Here is a 22163-nt window from a genome sequence, read left to right as displayed (position 1 = left end):
AACCAATAGCCACTCGGTACAAGGGGATGACTGCGAACAATCATGCCTCCTACAAGAAGCATAGAGAAACATGAAAGATCGAAACATCAAAACTTTTGATTAGAGTGCAATGGTACATCCATAGTTGTTGGGCTGAAGATGAACGTGAACAGCTTCTGACAGGTGTGGGGGCTACATGGTCTCACTCATCACCTGTCATTAATTACTTTGTTAACGAATTCAACAGCCGTTCCTACTCTGCTGAAGACATTCCCTATTTCAAACAATGAAATGTTTGCATATACTGTACAAAGGAAAAACTATCATTTTTGTAGATGGTTTACACTCTTTTGGGAGATAAAAATTTTATGATTACTGTAAACCGACTTATAGCTACTAAATTTTATGTTATATACTGTAGTTAAAAAAATATTTGTTTAACAAATCTGTTACTGAAAATGGCATACTTTTATGGCCTTTTTGGATCCTATAAATTAGCCCATTTTTGAGTTCTGCTTGGATCCTAAAAGCTTCATTCCCAGTTTATGAAATAAAATCTTCAAACTTGTTAGTGGCATCACAAAAGCACCTCATAGATCCTTAAATTCCAGGTAAGACAGTCTCTATTTGTGTAGTATATGCTATATCTTCAGAAAATCAGTGGGAATGGAAGCCATACATAAAAATTATCCAAGTGAATTTAACTACAGTATAACAAAAACCTACATGCTAGTTATTTATATACGACTAGTTTAAAATATGATGTTCGAGACCACACTGTTTTCAGTAGCCTTGTAATCCATAGCTTCTCATACAAAGCAAGAGTTTGTCAGATCCGATTTCAGACCTCAGTGCTGGAATTTAGTGAATTTTACATTTGGTGTTACTTCATTACTGTATACAATTATGTGCATGCAATCCATGGAATCAGTAAAAAAAAAAAAAGAAAAAAAAAAGTATAAATTATAAAAAAAAAAAAACATTGTGCACAACATTATGCTTTACAAACATCAGACAGGCATATCTAAAGACAAGCATGCTCACATTATGAATTTCTTAACCTAAACAGCTAACCTACCTCCACCCTGGTGAATTTCTGATTTATGTGTCCCAATTCTCGAGCAGCCGAGTCCACAAGATCCTCTGCCGAGCCTCCAAGATCATAGGGAGGAGGGGTTATGTGGGTGTGAGGTGAGGAGGAGGGAGGGACAGGCGATACGGAGTTGTTCAAATCACCACCATTGGTACTGATGCGGCCCGGAACGATGGGCTACGCATAAATAACGGTGCAAAAGGTTAGTAATAGTAGCATGTTTGTGTTAGTCAATATACGAGAGCAACAACAGGTTCAAACAAGTAAAGCATAGGTTTTGACATAAAACACCAAAATTAATATTCAAATCCTTACTTTCTGTTATCTAATTTCGTAATCTGCATGATGCTTTTCAAATCAAAATGATAAGAATATTCTCAATAAATCCACAATCCTCCCAACCCACAACACAGATTAATTCATTCATTTTCCAAATTATATCATATATGAATTGAGAAAAAGGAAAACATGCTAATATGATTTCTGTAAATTCAATAGTGCTCAGGGAATTTTCAATATCAAAGAAAATCTCTCTATTCTGTAATAAATTAGCTTAGAACAGTTTTTATGAGTTTACTTAACAAAGGACCTGTACGACTTAATATATGTATATGTTGATAAGGCAAAGGTTGACTAAAAGAACTTGTATAATAATTTACTATTGTATATCCCTTTTTAAGCTTCCAATAAAACAAAGGAAGTTCATTTCACGACACTAGAATATATGCTACAAAAGCTGATCTTTTCTTAAGGGTGTCTAATGATTGACTTTGAAACATTGCTTTGAAACATTGCAAGAAGACTAAAATGGCTCCTCTAAATATAAATATGCTACAAAAGCTGATCTTTTCTTAAGGGTGTCTAATGATTGACTTTGAAACATTGCTTTGAAACATTGCAAGAAGACTAAAATGGCTCCTCTAAATATACAATTTGTCTTATAAGTACAGTACAGTCATTATGCTAACACTAACATATTCAGTTTTCTCCCAGTCTCATATTTTAAGCCTTTGGAAATATGATGGTTTTTGTCTAGAGCTATTCTAAAAGAACAAAATTTAGTATCTGATTTGGCAAATTCTCAAAAGTTTATGGTCAGTTATAAAGAATAAAACTTCCAATAAAACATTGTATGTAAGGACACTATTCCCAGAACATCAAAGCATCATGCAGATATACAAGAACACAAGTTAACCACGACCCATTTTAATAAACAAGGAGATATTAGCTTTATAGTTAATAAAGAGCACAACCAATAGTAAATTAGTTAATACATATAACTTATCACTTAATACCTGTAAGAATGTTAAAATAACGACTAAGCATGTGTGTAATAAGACAATTGGTATTCAACACTGATTTTGATCAATTTAATGGTACTGGGTTCCATGGAAACTATATACAACTGTTGAAATTCTATGATCAGCATCAGATATATTACTGTAGGTCAAATTTATAGCTTAGACTTTTCAAGTTTATAACTTTAACCAGAAATGTTTCACGTCTTAAAAAATTAAGTATTCCGCAATGCTTTCCCTAGCTTCAGACAATACAAGGTACTCTCAGTCTGGGCGTGTAATATCCTGAATATTAATATACTTGGTATCGGAAAAAACTGCTGCATCAAGTGACTGTTAAGAAGAAGTTGGGTGTCTATGGCACTTCTTAATAGTTCACATGAGTTCTTAAAAGTTGGATTAGCTCTTACACGTTTTTTTGCATTCAAGTAATAACTTAGATACAGTAGGTAGGATGTGGTAAGTACAGTACTGTATTACTGGTCCAGCTTACAGTACCAATCATAGGTTCCACAAAAGGCAGCAACATGCAATGTAAGCCTCTCAACATAAATGAGAGAGAATGAAGGAAATTTCAATGTTTGGGATTACTTTCCCAAAGGATGCTGTAACATTTCAATTGACTTCTCAAGTCTACCTAACCCTCTAATACTAAAGATATTTTTTCTGTTTTATTATGGTATTTGGAAAATTTGCTTGTTTCTGATAACATGTGATTCAAACGACATACTATGGTCAATAAAAGAAATCTGCCTAATTTATTATGTAAACTAATCTAATCTAGAGTAAAAAGAATCTAAACTTAAACCATCCCCTCTCCACTGAATTAAAACAAATGACAGAAAAATATCCAAAGAGAGGATGACAAAGAGATAAAAACAGACCAGAGCTCATTGTAACTATAAACAAAAAATCCAAATAAAATAAATTTGCTTTCTATATCAGTTTCAAAGAAAGTAAAAGCAATAACCAGCAGCAGTAGCAAAAGGGGTTCAAATTCTGTGTGAATACTTTCCAGCATATGCAGAACTGTAAAATAAGCCATTGGAGCTCTTAAATTCCAATTTATAAACTTGAAACTGGAGAAATTAAATTTAAAATAAAATTAAAAACTTTTTTTCTCTTGTAATAGAAGATATATCTATCCTCAGATCACATCTCAGTAAAAAGTCTTGTACTGAACAGTCTTGATCCAGTATTGATTCCTACCTGATAAAGATAAAGGAGCAGGTTGCTCATTCCATATATCTATAGTTTTTGAAACAAGAAGCAAATGAACCACATTGGAAAGCAAAAAGCTAAAGCTTTGTTAAACAGCTTAAAATAATTTGCTTACAATAACATCAAGCCACTGGTGCAATTCTATGCTAAAAAGGAAAACGAACTATATTCAACCAAACTAACCAACTTCACTTTCGGAGAGTAAAAATCTGTGATATCTGTGATAATTAATAAACATTCCTCCAGAACAACATTATTAAGATTACTGGAATACAGTACTGTACTGCCACTGATGTCACACTATGGCAAGCAATAACTCCAAAAGAAGCAACTAACTAAACACTTTTAATTTATTTGCTATTCAAACTTCTGTTGGATAACTATACCTAAAGGCACCAAGAACTCAGACTGAAACTACCTTTTATTGCTGGGTTTAAAATAAATTCTAAACGAGGAAACCCAAGATGGTACAATCAATTGATATGTCTATATTTTTTTTACTTATGCTTAAAATAGTGTACATGATTTGTTCCAAGGTAACTGCTTATAAGGAAGTGCACGAGACAACAGACCCTGAGGATAATGACTTAGCATTCACGAGCTAATATGTCACATATCTCAAACATAACATATTTTCATAATACCAAAGTCCTGATTAACCCGACATAAAACAAATTTATGTATCAGCCTCACACAAAGAGATTGAACCATCTCCATGAAATGAGAAAATACCAACATGAATGATTTCTAAAAGAAAATCTTATCCGATAAAATATCAAATAAAAAAATAAATACAAATACTGAAACCAAGAAACAGCGATAAAGTCATTCAAATTTACTAAGAAATATTCAAGTTCAGAAAAAAAAAAAAATCGATGGACATGAATATCATTGTATACCTTCATCATCAGTTTAGAACTGACAATGAATTCAACAAACTATTTGCAAATTTGATTCTTGTCAATTCTCGAAAGAAGCAAGGATGGAAGTGCGCATAAGAATTTTTTGCACATTCCTTCACAATTATCTCTTGTGAAATTTCCATACTTTTCATGCATGAATGTATGCCAAGCAAAATTGTGTTTAAAATATCAAAATTAAAAAAAAAATAAAGTGCAAAAGAGTGAAATCTTGCAAATTCAATTTGCTTTTTATAAAATATAACAGTTTTAGATCACTTACCCTTTAATCCTAGAGTTAATTTTCTATTATCCACACCAATAGATTTATAATAAATCTCAATGTTAATGGAAGTTAAGATTTTGCATTAGTTCCATTAAGAGACAATAGCATTTCAAAATAACCTATCACAAATAGTAGAATATGTTTCAATTCACAAACATAAAATCTTAATAAGCATCCATTTAATATTGAACACCTTCAACATTCACATTTTATTGCTTGAACACGTAATAAATGTGTGAATACAGGTCATATTGAAAGGGTAATAAAATTCCTCTACAAGAGTTCAAGTGCTGCCGATCTCTTTGAGTAAATGATGTCTCAAAAAGTACACATGGAATCATTACATGTTCATGTGAATGAATAATTACTCTCCCATGTCTTACTACTAAGAAATTTATTTCATAAAGTGCAAAATTATCCCCAAAAGATTTTGATCCTACAAATTTTTTTTTTATAGAATATACCACTTCGTTATTCTTGTAAGTTCTTAAAGAGAAACCTCATTTTTTTTTTACAGAAAACAGATGCTGATATGGAAAAAGTAACTTGTGTATTCTGTGATGATAAAAATTATTTTTAATGTCAGTACTGCCCAAGATTTTGAATTCAATAAATGAATAAATAAACAACTGGGAAGAAAGTGCTCAGAAGAAAAACCTCGGACCACAAAAAGTCAGAAAGGGCTGTGGTATTAAGAGGCACAAGGAGAGCCTTATCAAATGATAACGGTTGAGCCACATTGGAACCATCATCATCATTACTGCATTATCAGTGTTTAAGAATTGCAGTTTCCAATCTAATATGGCCAAACAAAGTGATTTATTTTCCATAATCTGAGTATAATGAAAATTGGAGAAAAAGCACTTTGGAAAATAATTCTCTATAACAGGAATTAAAATATAAGTTTGGGTATTACTCAAAATTATAGTAAAATTAAGTGACAATTAGACTTTGTCAATACTATCTCTTCTCTCGATACCATTAGTCAGTGTGGAGGACCACTCCATAAAGAAGTTATTAGCATAATCCTGTTGTTCACAGACATCCTGAACTTGTTTATAACCTGTCAAAACATGGCAAAAGGAGGGAATGCGTAAAGATCCAGACTTGGCCAATCTTGTAACAGAGCATCTACCTTCCAAGCTAAGGGATCAAGCACACACAAACAAAAAACTTCCATCTTTAAGTTCAGTAATGTGGCTAATATGTCTGCATTCGAGCGACCCCATCTTGACAAATCAACGGATGCAGAGACCATTCATCTGGTAAAATCTGATTCTTCCTGCTTAGCTCGTATGCCAAGATGATTGATTTTCCCGAACTGAACTGTGAAAGTAGAATGTTTCTTTTCAAACTTGTCTGTGATAAGTTGTTTTTACTATCCGATACATAATTAGGCAATTGATGTGTAGCTTTGCATCCTGTGAGCTAGATTTCCCTGAGAGATGTAAATGGTCTAGAGATGCTTCTCACTCTTCCTGTGATGTGTATGAAAACAGAGATGTTTGGGATTTTCAACTCCAAAGAGACTTCCCGTGACAAGTGACTGTGATTGTCCCATGAATTCAGTGGAAGAATTTGGTTCATTATTAGTGGAACAATTATAGCGTCTAGCCCCGTTGTCTTATTCCAATACGACTCGAGATGAAATTGAAACACTCATTTTTAGACAGACCAATGGGACGAGTTTCTCTAAGGAGGCCATGGTTGCTAGGATCCTCCTCTACATTCACACTAACAAGGGTTTTGATATTTTTTACTTTTTGTGGGGAAAGAATAAAGGAATTGATCCTCTTGCTCAGTGAAAAAATGTAGAGGAACTGTTGCTATTATTACTCCTAAATATAGAATCTTCTGAGTCTGATCCAGGAAAGACTTCTTGATATTCACTATGACAACCAACAAATCCAACAACAAGAGTAACCAAAATTGTTGAACTTAAATCCTCTACAATGAATCACTTAAAATTAATCACTCATCCAGTTACAAAAGATCTTTAGTCCCAGTAACCTTAGCCATTTCAAGATGGGGGCCATCATTCTGGTAAACACCTGTGGGGGCGTCCTGATTCCAAAACATAGACACTTGACTTGATATACTTTTGATCTACTGACAAAGCAAAGATTTTTTTTTCCTTGAATTTAGACAAATCAAAACGTGAAAATATGGATCAATGCAGTCTTTCGAGGACATCCAATCATATCGTTTGATCACTCCCAGAACCACTGAGGGTGTTTTCACGGAGAATTTTTTAAACACTGTGAACTTGTTGAGTGCTGAGACATCTAGAACCTCCTGAGCTATTGAGGACTAGGATTAATCTGTTTTAGAGCCCCAGGGAAAGGTCTATGATTAACTTGGACACAGAACTGGTTTCTTTGATAAAGGAGGGTTGAAAGTTTGTGGAATTCGGAAGCCTTCTTTGACCACACCCACCCAACACCCATGAAGTCAGGATGCAGTCTTTCCCAAATGTTCTACAATAAGGTTTAAGAGTTCAGTTGGCAATCCTCCTGGAATATCTACTGTAACGGAATTCTGTTGCGTTACTTCTTACATGAAAGGGCCTCCTTTTTGGCACATCTGAGTTTGAGAAATCTGGTCTATACGTGGAAGGTTGAATAAATTTAGTAACTGACCTCAGGATATAGATTTGAGTTCTGCTATCTATTTGTGTGACTACTCTACCCATGTTAACTCCATCTAACATAGGACCTAAAATCGGAGTATAAATTAATTTCCCACCCCAGATGTACATATCTGCTCTCTTAATCATACAATTCACAAAGGTTGATAACACTTCGGTGGTCCCACCTGACACAGTTCTATCTAAACAGGTCAGATGATCTAAAATTACTTCCAAATCTATGTATTGAGTAAATTTTCCATCTGAGCTTAGAAACATCCCCTATCACACAATATGCAAAGTCAAGTGATTTAATCACATTTCCCAACTAATTACTGTACTTATAAATAATTCTTTAGTTAACCAACTTGCATCATCTGAACAGATATTCTCTTTTATGAGGAACAATGATTGGGTCATGACTGGCTACCAAATTGCTATTTCAAAGTCAGGTAGCTAATTAGTTTTATTCAGATAAGCACATGTCGGTGATAAAGAGGATCCAAGCACCAAATGTGAGCCTGATTCACCAGCCTTTTTCTGAATTTGAGATAATCTTTAACTTATCCATACTGAACATGGAGATTTAAGGGGTGTAAACTGTGTTGGCCACTTTTTGGTAGTATTTGAAACTTACAAAATTACCTTAATCAATTCATTAGGATATATCTCCACAATAAAGTTAAGCATAAATTGAAAAGCCAATAATTCCTCACTTTCATCGTCTGTCTCAGTTTTCCTCTTTTTCCTTTTTCTGTACTGCAGGAGGAACCTGTCGATTTCCCGGTTTGTTTGCCCTTTGAAAACGGGGTAACTGCGGGAGTGCATTTTGTTCTTAGATGTACTGTACTAACACCTACATCACCAGCGGTAATGTTACTGTGAGACAAGCTAGTGGCGAGCCTGCAAGCGAACAGCATACACTGTCATTTGAAACATAAGGTAAAACGATTGACTTTAGTTGGAAATTTATTCACCTCTGAGTTTAAAGGAACCATTCCATAAGCCTCATCATCTATATAATTAAAATGAGACTGATTAAAAGCACTTACTACAGCAAGAGGAGGGATATTAAGATCAAGACAGCCAACTCAGACTTCTGCCTCACAATCTATTTGTCTTATAGAGCGACTAGGACTGCAGTTTTGCAAGGGTATAGCAGCAGAGGGAACTAAAGTATGTAAAGGTTTCGAGGCTCTGTGTGAGGCTTTCAAATCTGAAATGTGCTGTACACTTTAAGAACCCTTCCAGAATTTAAAGCTATTAATATCAAATTGACCTTGGGGGTTAGGTTAGGGTTTGGAAAAAAGATGTGAAGGACTACAATCACCATCATTATGGAAGAATTCACAGGATATCTGAATTTTAATAAAGAGAGCAAGTAATGTCCAGAGCATGTGAAGCTCATCACTACTGAAAGATGGCCGAACTTGTGCACTGTCCAAAGGTGGAGGGGTATGACTATCATTGTTATCCCCACTATAATCAAATAGCCTGGTCTTACCAAGCTTCTCTCCCTGAACTGAAAGCAAGTTTCCTTTTGCCCTTCGTATTGCTGCTTCCTCCGGTGCCTTAGATGACCGCGGAAGTAGCAGCAGTAGGGGACTCAGCAGTATGAAGCTTCATCTGTGGTGGAAAATGTGGGAGGTTGGGCTGTGGCACCCTAGCAGTACCAGCTGAACTCGGCTGAGTCCCTGGTTAGGCTGGAGGAACGTAGAGAGTAGAGGTCCCCTTTTTTGTTTTGTTTCTTGTTGATGTCGGCTACCCCCCAAAATTGGGGGAAGTGCCTTGGTATATGGATGGATTGTTAACTTAACCAGCAACCATTGAATCATTCTTTTCCATGAATGATCCAACAATTATTTAATATGTTAAAACTGTCAGAAAGGCACTTCTGATGACCTTTGAAAATTAAAAATTCTATTGCAAAAATTCAATTTTCCACAGCAATAAAAATGATGATACAATTTACTGTCAACTATTTTTGAGTTATATATTTTCAAATTTTTCAAACTACAATTTAACACCTCAGAATTCTATGTCGACACATAGGAAGATAGAAATGGCAGCACCTGATCTAACCAGAGGATCACTTTTAATATACAAAATATGTTCATATATATTATTAACACTCAATGTTTACAAAGCACACCTTCTTGGACACATCTCACACAAAACAAAGTAGCAAATACGCAATACCATATATATACATACATGTACATATATAAATATATATATATACATACACACATATATATAGATATATATATATATACAAATAGGAGTAAACATTATTTCTCTTTCAGGGCCTACAATATGTACATTCATACAAAGCTCCTCAGTCCTTTCTTCTTACCATAGGAAGAATGATTTGGTAATTAAAATGGATGAAACTTTTTCCATTGAATAAACTACTCCAGGTATTACTGCTTTATGTAATTTCCACCCACTGCTAAACATCGGTCAGTCATATAAAGATATTACTGAACTTGTGATGCCAGATTAAGGAAATAATCTCAAAATTCTCTGTAACTTTGAAATGGTAAGGCATTTTCCGAATGCAGTCCTTCCTCACTGGTACTTTACTTTACTTTGATGGCTGCTTTTCTGGTCCCATACAGCAGGGGAACTCCACTCTCTACAGGACCTCCACTGTCGTTTTACCTTGTTCATATCATGAAGAAATCTAGCATAGCAAGCCTATGCAAAGACTAAGATAATAGTTATAGAGACAAATAATCTATGTAAGATCATGTTTGCAACTGTTAATTTGGTCAAACTTTTTACTGTCTATGCACAATGATAGCATTAATTTTTCATATTTAGTGTTGTAAATAATATGACAAATTGAGAAGTTTTTCTGCTGAATTATCTGCAAAGATGAAGTAACTATGGAGTTTTACAATTATTACATTTTAAGAAAATAATTATAAGAGACTAACCTAACAAGAGGAAGAATTTGTGCATTTCTTGAGGAGTGTTTGGCAATGTCTTTAAAATTACTCTAATGACCAGACCTGAGATTGGATGACTGGAGGAGACCTAAGTATTCCTTAAATTAAAGTCTGTTTCATTGGTCTTTCTTTAACAAAAACAATGGCACTAATTTATTAATGAAAATTAAAGGCAATAGTGTTCTTTGGAAGAATGGTTATTCCACTTTATGCATAACATGAGCAGTAATGCTGGTCTGAGTCATGTTAATAGTAATGTGTTGTTTACAGAAACTTTCAAAAACTGATTTTTTGCAACCTTTGGACCTATTAATGGTCAGTTATCTTCTATATTCATACGGAATACATCAGTAAAATATCGGATTATTACAATATCTGTATAAATATAATTATATTATAGCTTCTGTTCAGCCAGTCTTTTTCTCCTACAATTTTAATCAGATATTCTAACTTGAGTTTCTTACTCTTGCCAACTACAACACTTCCCGAAGAACTTTACGTATAACAGATATGGTTTCATAAAGAATACTGTATTACTATATCATAGATTTTTCCTACGTCAAACTCCGTTTTTACGTTTTAAGAGCTCTCACCTAAGGAACGATTATTAATCATTAATGCCAATATTGTAATATGATTATTAACAATGGCTGTTTCGTAGGTTTTACCATTGAAATTAGTTATGTGAAATTAATTAAAATATGTACATATTTTTCATATTAGAATATGCCTAAAACAATGCCGTCTAATTTATGTCTCCTTCTCACTTCTCTCCGAGGTATCTTCAGTCTTTTCAAGCTCTTTCCTTAATAAACTGAAGAAATTGACTTTAAATCATCTGATTTACTTTTTAAATAGATTTAGTTAAGATCTACAATTCCAACCGTAATGTGATACTTATATTCCGAACGAAATTCTATAAATTAACATCAGTAACTAATGTATAAGATGGTTACCTAACTTTTAAAGCCTGTTCCATACTCAACTGAACAAACATCCCATGGATAATATGCATGATTAAAATTTACTTATTTAAACTGTTTATATTATCCCACTGATCTCTACAATGTAAACTAACTTCATTGTGTTCTGAATGTAATTTGGATAATATTAAGTGAAATTTCATCATCTTTTAATTCATCACAAATAACTTTATTATTAATATAAACCTCTCATGGCCATATCGTCTTTCATTTTCACACGTTACATTAACAGGCCTACAACTCAACCTCAGCAAGTAAAGTGATGAAACATTGCGTTATTAAAATACACTAATTTACATAATGCAGTAAAACCTGGAATGTTAATGAGGCGGGGTTAAGTGAGTGGGAAATGCATTCAGACAAACTCTCAGATTTTTCATAAACTTGAGACAACGGTAATAACTTAACAACTCCAATCACAGCGACTAAAGTAGAACATCTCTTTCAAGTGACTGGCAAAATAGTAGCGAGTAGAAACTCTTATGAAGGTTACAAAGGATTTTTCTCTTTTCTTACGGGTTGGTAACAACTTTGCACAGATGGGCATTTTGACATTTTGTGCCTCAAAGCAACAACATAATGAGAATAATAAGGCTTGCTAACTACAACGTGCTGCAAAGGAGAAAATACGCTTTGAATCCATGTGGCTGACAATGGTAAAAATTATTACGTAAAACTTTCAATAACTTACATACCAGTCATAACTTTGCCAATACCAAAGGATATGTAAAAATAAAGAGAAAATAAACTTCACTATCAACTGGAAACTCATGAGGGCTTTCAATAATATAAAACATAACTAATGATCTTATCAAAAAAACCTATTACTTGAAGTACATTTACCATTTAAATGAAAAAAAATTCTGAATGGATTTTTTTTGGCACTTTTTTTTTTGAAAGAGCAAGACTGTTATCTGGTTCCAAATTTATACCTCCTGAGAACCAGAGAAAGTTAATACTGTATAATGAAAGATATTAGTACTTTGGATTTTTAAGGAAGACTTATATAGCAGATTTTAAACCATTTTAATTGTTTATCTACTCTGCCTGCACCAAAATAGTCCAAGGAAACTAAAAATAGTTTCACATCTAAGATGGACTATATCACGGCAAAAATAATTACTTTAGCATTAACTAATTCCTGCAAATTTTCTAAAAGGGAATATAAAGTAAAGTAGCTAAACATTGGCTCATTATAAAGTAAAACTTTTGTACTGAGAATCAATTTATTCAACTAAATATTAAATCTTGGCCTATATAGATATATGTAGCTCTGTTTTAACTTAGGAAACTTTGGTAAAGTGAAAGATAATTCTATGACCTATTTCTTCAAAACCTGACCTTTGGCAATTATTTATTGAAAAGTTATAACACCATTTGCTAAGATACTACTCTGTTTTAACTTGGGAAACTTTGGTAAAGTGAAAGATAATTCCATGACCTATTTCTTCAAAACCTGACCTTTGACAATTATCTATTGAAAAGGTGTTAACACCATTTGCTAAGATACTTGTTACCTATACATACTGTAACCCTGAATATATCAAGTGGAGGTAGAAAAATAATTCTGCTTTACAAAGATAGCAAACAAGGAAAGTTTATCCTTCAAGTCCAGACAATCATGGATTTATGTCCTAACTTAATGGATATTAAATAGCCTGAAACTTCTGAATGGCAATATGATGGACTGAAAGAAGTTACAAACGTTTGAAAAAATAGTGAAAATATCTTTCATACTGTACTTGAATGAAAACTGCTGATTCTAATCTCATATCTTTAAAATATAGGATAACTTCAGAGATAATCCCAGAAAGATTATCAAAACAGGTCTTTGGAAAATCTTACGTCACATCAATAAAGTCAAAATGAACACCTCCATTTCATTTGGCCACACAATCAGTGGTCCAGTTGGCACTTCACTATGATGTGCGACTGAAGAACGAAAACACGCGAGGCTCTGGTCTCTCAGGCCACCTACGTATTACTCCCTTTGTCGCTACATAATTTATGATTAGAAAGAGGCAACCAAAATTTTATGCTTTTCATGTCATTTGAACCATAATTATTGAATCCCATTATTAGTTTATACCGAGTGATTTACTTATTGGTTTCTTATACTCCGGATAGCAAGGTTGGTAGCGTCGCGGATTTCTATTATAGAGGTCCCGAGTTCGGTCCCCGCCAGGGAAGGTAATACCGTGAGACCTTCTACCGGGGGGGTACTCCCAGGGTGGCGCCTGGGGGGGAGGTTAGAGGGGACTAGTGATTGTCCCTGCTGGCTAATGGTCGCCCAAGGAGGACGATGTAAATCGTCTCTGTGGAGACCTAAAACCCGCAACTTTATCTTTCAACTTTTAATAATGGTATGCAGTAGTGTGAGTCGTTAATGCCACTATATTTTCTCAGTATATCTAGTTATATGTGTAGATATTACCTTGCTAATATGAAATTTGGTGACAGTACATATTCTTCGTACTGCATTGACTTCCACTGCCTATGATAGTTTTTGGCAGAGTAACAAACCAGATTTGCAAGGAGATTCTTTGTTTGTGAATAGACTGTTTATACTTTAAAAAATTAAAAGCCAATTTTAACAAATTTATATGCGAGATAAGACAGCTTACAACTTTCAGAGATAAAACAGGACTTTCAGCATAAATTATTATTTAAAAACTATAACTTTTCTATGAATGACCCAGTATACTAGCTATACAATCTGATACATAAAACAATAAACTAATTTATTAATGAAGTCGTTATAATGATCAATATTTTTCAAATTAGCTATTTAAAAAAATACTTTATTTCCACTACATTTAAGCCACTTAACTCAAATTCATGGTCTCTATAAATTCTAGCCCTTTAAAATAAAATAAACAAAGATTGTCTGCTGACTGCCAGAATTATGTATGCACCACAATGAATCTTTATTTCCGAGCAAACAAGGACCTCGCTCCCTAGTTCCTAGAGCTTATATTTTCATTATCCCATGTCCCATTATTAATGCGGAGAGGTCTAATTGGTGAGGGACCTACGGTCGTGGTTCAATCACGCCCCAGTTTTCTATACCGACACTCAAAGAGTGAGCGAGCTAGGTTTATTCCTGGCATTCCATGCATCTCTTTTTTTCTCTGGTATATCTAGCAGTATTTATGCCTTAGAAATGGTGCTAGAGGAGCATTTCACGGAACGACACAGGTGGAGCCCAGAAATAGATTTTTCCTTCGTCAAAATCCCTTTTTTACTCTTTCACTTATCAAATGATAGAGATCTTGAAGGATTATGTACATAAATTATTGTTTGTCATAAACTATTATATGTTTCGGTGTACTTTGCCACTGGCCAAACAAATACACCAGTGAGTGGCATTTTGTCGAATGCCATTTTACAGAGTTTTACCACTCTGCTCAGCCTAGTACTCTGAGTACTTTCATAAGATGTAAATGCCGCTATGATCAAGCAGCATTTCGTAAATATCTACCAGTAATTCTTTATGGCTTTTGGTCTAGTAACCAGTCTGGAATTAAATTACAAAATATTGACTGCTAAACTGGCATTACGCTGTTCCCTCTGTGCACTTTACCGCTACAGCTTTAGGTGGCTCATTCAAGTATATATCAATTGGTTACGTGGCATTCTGAAATTCTTAGAGCACGGATCTCGGTATGACTTTACTCTTGGTAAGATAATGATCTCATCAACAGTTTCATTCTAACACCACTGAACTTATATTGAAACTCCAGCATATTCAAAACTAATAATTTCCAGGAAGGTTATCAGTGCTTGAGGAAAATACATCCATATCCACAGGAGTAACGAACTACGGCATGAAGAGAGTAAGGTACTCTACTACAATTTTGATACCCAATATTTCAAGATCCTAAATTTACAAGCCCTTAATTCTACAACATATGACTACAGTAGATTCTGTTCTTTTGATCAATTGGTTTATTTGCAATTCAGCTACATACTAGGTAAAGTACAACATGGACTATATAAATGATGGTTTTGTGAAAAACAAATTCTTAACAGCCAATTCCTAACAACCGTAGTCTTTACTACGTGAGAGCGGAGGTTTTTGTGTTCCATGAAACTACTGGGAGGAATGAAGAGAAGAAAAATCCCCTTTTGTTCTTTTTTTATGTTGGCTACCTCCTAAAATTGGGGGAAGTGCCATGGTAGATATATAGATACGAAATTACAATCCATTATGGCACATTAGTGCCCCCAGTCAATGATGATATTTTGACTTTTTTCTTTTTGTTTCATTTGATTGATGTCGGCTACCCCCCAAAATTGGGGGAAGTGCCTTGGTATATGTATATATGTAAAGTCACTAAGCTTTATGAAGGTGGTCTTAGTAAAGGATGGGTTTTCAAGGAAAATATGTTCCAGAAAATAAGATTAGATCATATTCATGAAAAACTATGGGATCTATCTTGAAGTTATCCTCAGGTAATATAACTTAAAATTTTCATTTTTTTAAAAACATGACCTGTAGCTTCTCACATAGAAGAAAAAAAAAGTTACAGAAACATCCAAGGAAGTAGTAATGCCACATCAATATTTTCAGAGCTCCTCAAGGTAAAGATTTAATCAATTTCAATTCCAGTAAAAAAAAATTTAAGCTTCGACAATAAAACGTAAGATTTTAATAGTAGTACTTTCTCCTTTACACCACATGATGCATATTTCAAAAGATACCCATTGCATATCACTAAAGAACTGATCTATGATTCTGCCTAATAAATGATCCTAACTAATAAGTTTTATATCAACATTTCTTAGAATAATAAAAGTTAGGTTACAAATATATCTACAATAATCTATATAAAATATTCAAATGTAAATGAGCATGAAACATTGGTCCTTCAACAACTTTCCAAAATAAATGCACACTTCAGGATTTGAGATACCATATATGTCAATAGTAAATTCACATAGATTCCCAAGAAATCATATATCATAATCAGCAAATCTGACCCTCATCAGGCAGTATAAAATACCTTATGGTCTCTCACAAAGTGAAATGTAATAGGTATATTAAATCTACAATTTTAAAAATCTTAAGAAGTAATGCATTTAACCTTTCAACACTCTACATAGTGCTCTTCTGTAAAATATAATCAATAGTACAGAGGTATGGTCTATAGATGAAAACAACTTGAGCTTAGCTTGCGCAACACGGCGGAAAATCAATTACAAATCAAAAATGTAGTTTGTTTATAAGCTGGAAATTGAAGCTTTCCAATGTCAATTGTGAATGTAAGCAGTAGGTTTTTTAAATGATTTGCATCTAGCGAAACTTAAGTACCGTACTTCGTGTATAAATTAAACAATTAATTCTAAATCTATATTTTCTTTTTCATTACAGTATCAAAAACAGTATATTTCTTGGTCATTATCATTGCTAACTAAAATTAGTTGCTTATGTTGCAAATAAGTCAAGTCCATGAGATTAAGAATATGTTACCACTTTCCTAAACTTATTCTGCAACCAATAAATAAATAAAATCACTAAATTTAAAAATATAGATACAGTATATCAAATTAAAAAATAAAAAACTGGGGAAATTTCTATCCACTCTTCTGCAAAATTGATTAAAAAACTTAATACAAAATTTTAAGTCATGCCTCTGATATTCATTATAATCGAATGAAATACTAGATATAGCAGGTTCCGTAATGAAAAAGTTTAAAAAAATATTTCACAATCATCAACACTTAGTCAGGTTTTCAGTTTAGACAGAAATATGCGCAATCCACTTTCTGCACATCCTTCTCTATCGTGCACTTTTTCTCTGGAATTCCAATCTGCCCCAGAGATTTTGTTGATTACCTTTTCTCAATGATATCCTGATTATTTCGACTTTCTTAATCCTGATACTTTCTATAGCTGATACTACTTAGACCGAATGGACCCCGCCTCTCCTTGCCCTCATATTCCCACTTTTGCGAATCTTAAAATCTTTTCAATTTTCCAGTTGCTAGACACCACATCTCTTAGTAATTAATGAATTTGTATCGAGGTCATCCCACTTTATCATTATATCTAAACAACAGTAGTTTAAGAATAATATTGAACGCAATAAAAAAAAAATTTGGAATACCTGCATACATGCACTGCATTCAAAACATGAACATGAAACATTCAGGAAATTGCTATATGCCAGTACACCCAGTAGCTGCCATCAAGTATAATACGAAATTGATCTCTTAATTGATAATTGGTTATGAGGGTGAAAAAAGGTAAAGGATAAGAGATGGTAGACTCTCGAGTAATCAAGGTGTGGTTGACCTGAAAGATAAACTGACAAAAATAGGCTTGTGGCATATCACCTGAGAAAGTCTATTCCCAATATAAAAATAAATGAAATAATTGTGTGATATACAATATTACAAAACAAGAAGCAAAAGTGGTATTTTCAGTTTAGGATAAGGCACCTTAGAACAGTCTATAAAAAAAAACACTGAATATGTTGTTGAAGGGCACAGTGTGCAGCAATGTTTTTGTAGATATGAACTTCTTGTATAGGAAAACAGTCGGTATGAAAATTTAGATCTTGAAGAGGTCCGGAGAAAAGAATTCAAACCTATCATAGGTTGGTTTCAGTTCTATGAAATCCAAAAATCTCAAAAAACTTAAGATTACTGCAGATTCAGCATCAGCTTTTCTTACAGTAACACCAACCTTCCCAAATCAGATACAGGCAACCACCAAAGATTAGGAATAAATTTTGGGACAAGTTTTTGTGATTAAAAAAGCTTGTTCTTGAAGATAACAAAACCTCAACATATAAAGACATGAAATCAAAGCAAACCAAAGTATTCAAGTTATTATAAATTCACTTGAAACTGGTGTTAAATACAAAAGCTTAGCCTCACAACTTTATTTAACATGAATAGAAGAAATAAAAAGGACTAAGAGTTCTCACAACACTATATTTTAGAAAGGCTTGGATAATGGTTGTTCCAAGTTCTCATTACTGATAATGAATAAAGTTCCATTAGGGCTAAGTACATTCAAGATGTTTGCAGTCAGGACCAAGTGCATTCATATGATGTTTGCAAACACTTGGGCTGCCATGATTAGAATACCTAATTGCGACATTATAATGAAACAAAATCCAACAGATTTTGTAGATTTGAGAACAAAGATTTCGGAAGAATACTGGGAGTTAAATGGCAGGACAGGATTAGAAATGAAACTATAAGAGAGATTACTCGAGTGCCATATGTGGATGAGATCATGGTTTGGGCATGCTCTTTGCACTCATCAAGAGAGATCAGTTCACCAAACTTTCAACTGGGCTCCACAAGGCACTAGAAGAGATGGAAGACCCAGGCCTACATGGCTCAGGACTATGAAACATGAAGTATGAGATGATGAATGGAGAAGTATTGATTTTAAAGCTCAAGATAAGAGACGACTGGCGAAATCTAACCGAGGCCCTTTGCGTCAATAAAGGTAGGAGAAGATGAGGATGATGAAGACCAATGAGAGCTTTCAAAATATTGGATGCCATAGCGATCATTAAGGAAACTAAAGAATTGCTAAAACTTCATACAGAGAATTTTTCTTTTCCAGCAATTCCTCAAAAGTTTCTTGAATTCTACAAGGATGTATATAAATTTGTTCCCTTTTACATAGCAACGTAGCAAACTAGAAATATAGGGAAGCCGAGAAAGATAACGACGTGGCAGAGTGACAAGTATTAGAGGCTGAACGTTTCTGTTACCTTAAGATCATACTAGATGGTGACTTTAGTACTAAGAGAACAATAAAAAAAGATAGGAGGACATCCTGGATAAAGCAGATAGAGATTACTAAACATAAGATAGGTAAAGTGCTCCATGAGTAATCATAATGTAAATTCATGATTCTATGTGACATGTACTGTTATATACCAAAAATATTGGAACTTAAAAAATAAAGTTGCCGAGCTGGTATGCCTACAAAATACTAAGAACCTCACTGAATCACAATAAGGTCATACCATATACAGGGAAGCTGCAGATGGTTAAAGTTTGGGAATATGTAAGTTAGAAAATCAAGACCTGTAAGAAGGCCCTAGAAATCATGGAGAAAGACCTAGACTAGATAGAATTCCAGAAGGAAGTGCACAAAACAAACAGGAGTGGATTTGTATCAAGAGTTTCCTTTACTATATCATACCCAACACAAAACGAATTGAATCTTTGGGGGACTAAAGTCTCAAAATAAATGATTCTATTAATCAGTATTTTTTTCTATCTTTTCCTCATTTAACTGTTTCTTCCATTTCTCCAAAAACCAAAATGATTAAAAAATACAACAATTCAATTTCTGTTTGGAAAGCAGTTCTACAAATGCTAGTCTCCTTTGTAATCAAAGCTAACTATTTTCTCAAAGGATTAACATAGAGAATTAATCATTCCCATGAATTATTTTACTCCTCTTTTAACATCTACTGAATATATATAAAAGTTTAAACTCTCTGGGTAATATTCTTTGCTATTGATAAAAACAATTACTTTAACGGAAGCAATTTGATTGGTTTGATCAATTAAATTCACGACTCCAAAAGGCCATCCCTTCTTCAGATATACTTTAGTGTTATGTGTAAATAGTGGAGAGAAACTGGAGACACCAATAATACAATTTGAACTCTCTTCGTAAAAGAAGAAATAGGCAAGTATATTTTTTGGCAAATGGAAGTCTGGAAGATGCGAGATATGAATATCAATGTGTATCTTAGTTAAATGAAGAATGTTGATCCATTCAGGTTTAGACAGTGCATGTAATGTACCGGTATTTCTTTTTTAGCCACCATTATAAAATAGGCTATAAAGATGATCGACTTGAAATCTAAACTTTTATACACAGAAGTTTTATATATAGTTTTCAAATAGAAAATGAAAATTGAACAGGGTAAAGTTAACGAGGTTGAAGAACATAAGAAAAATGGACCAAAAACAATAGAAAAGTACATGATAGTAAGCAATTCAGGTGGGTCTGATGAAATGCTGTGATGACTAATGGAAGAGACCCAGAGTTGTTACTTGTACGATCAAATTTGCTTAAGAAACACCAACAATTTTAAGACATAGGAAAGCATTAAAATGCCTCTCATAGAATGAAGTGAATACTAATATGGAAAAAAATAACTGAGCAAGATGATTGCAATTACTAATGAATGATTTAACAACACAATTGAGTGATACTTCAACATTTAAGATACTCCGGGCTGAATGATTAATTCTATGATTAAAAATCAAACATTATACCAAGAAAAGTCTAAAGAGGTTAGACAGTAGGTAGAACAAGCTCACCAGGAATGAAGGCAAATTAAAATTAAACAAATGTTGCAGAACTTTCATTACTGACTAAAATGCATTACTCAAAGATGATATTAGGTGTTGGCATTCTACTAAAGCAAGAAGGTACTACTTTCGTGGCACAAAGGTGAATATTTGAGAAAAACGCAAACTGTCATACTGATGTCTTTCAAGAATGGTCCGTTTTCCCTCACTAGTTAACCGCTTTGAGACCTTTTATAATTACGAGTTTGGCTTGACAGTCCAGACTAGATAAATTGCCTTTGTTAATGCCAGCAGATTATATCTTGTATGAACACAGTCACTATTATTTTTGCCGCAATCAAATCAGGCGTCTAAGCACTTTCACAGCTGCTGGAAACTTCTCTGTAAGTTAATATGTGCTATTTTGTTTTTCAATTTGTCATTTCAAAATTTTCTCTTTTACCTAAACTTTATATATAAAAATAACTATAAACTAACAAAACTGGAGAACATTTTTTAAAATATTCTGGATCTTCACAACTTATTCAAAACAAAATGATATTGATATTAATAAATATGAGTGTGCATCTTGCGTAAATATTCAGAGCCTGATAGGCCTTACATTCCCCCATCTATATTAGAAAATGTTGATGGTTTGGGATATAAAGTTGCATTCTCTAGAAGCTATATACTGTATTAGTGTTTCATCATCCATATAATATGTACAACTATAGATGGACTTTCTTTCATAATGTTCCAGTACTTCTGAGCCTAGTTTGAAATTTTACTTGACTCTCTATTAAGAGCCAATATTTTGCTTGAAATTCAAACCAGCATTTATTTTTTTATGAAAAACCTAACTTCCTTATCTAGGAGGAAAAGTCGCACAGAAATATAACAGACCAAACAATGATAGATAAAATACTATAAATGAAATGAAAATAATGTCTTGGATAGCTTTAGACTCCAATTTCTAAGATATGTGGTAACCATAAAATCTATGATAAATTCGACGCTACAAACTGTAAAAGCACACCAATATTAGACATTTCACCCAATCAACTGAATTTGTATAAAATTGGGCAAAACTTGATATTTTTTCTGATTAAAAAATGCAATAAGTGTTTACAGTTATGTACATCAATTGCATAATGATTTGAAATCCAAAGCTTCCCCTCAGCAGCATCAAATACCTGTATGGCAACGACAAAACTAATTGCTGAAAATGTAAAGGATACAAAGAATTGTGAATGAAAATATAAACACTAAAAACTACCCCCTATGTTTACTACCTTTCAACATGGAGCACACAGGAAACTGGTCTACCGATAATGGTTTTGCGGTAAACATTCTTTCAACTTAGCACACATCAGAAGATCTCAAAATATGTTTCCGACTCCGAGTCACGTTACGATCTCCACGTCTTCTCAACTTGAAACACTTTCAGAAGACATTACCATAACACGTAATTGTAAAATTATAATTATCTAAAAGAATAAGAAGGCATGAATTTACCCTAGTTCAGTATCATCCATTTCACTA

The 22163-nt window shown here is 33.6% G+C and overlaps 1 protein-coding gene across 10 annotated transcripts in view; it reads right to left on the bottom strand.

The window, feature by feature from the left end:
• LOC137622280 (protein lap4-like) overlaps positions 1–22163 on the bottom strand; it is a 191473-nt gene that overhangs the window by 56195 nt on the left and 113115 nt on the right. For all 10 annotated transcript variants that reach the window (XM_068352827.1, XM_068352834.1, XM_068352835.1 and 7 more), the window contains one exon: positions 1058–1249. In XM_068352827.1, the coding sequence (XP_068208928.1) occupies positions 1058–1249 (192 nt within the window). The remainder of the gene's footprint in view (positions 1–1057; positions 1250–22163) is intronic.

This window comes from Palaemon carinicauda, chromosome 29, assembly GCF_036898095.1.
Source record: "Palaemon carinicauda isolate YSFRI2023 chromosome 29, ASM3689809v2, whole genome shotgun sequence".
Classification (NCBI taxonomy): Eukaryota; Metazoa; Arthropoda; class Malacostraca; order Decapoda; family Palaemonidae; genus Palaemon; species Palaemon carinicauda.
This window is presented reverse-complemented; position numbering and strand designations above follow the sequence as displayed.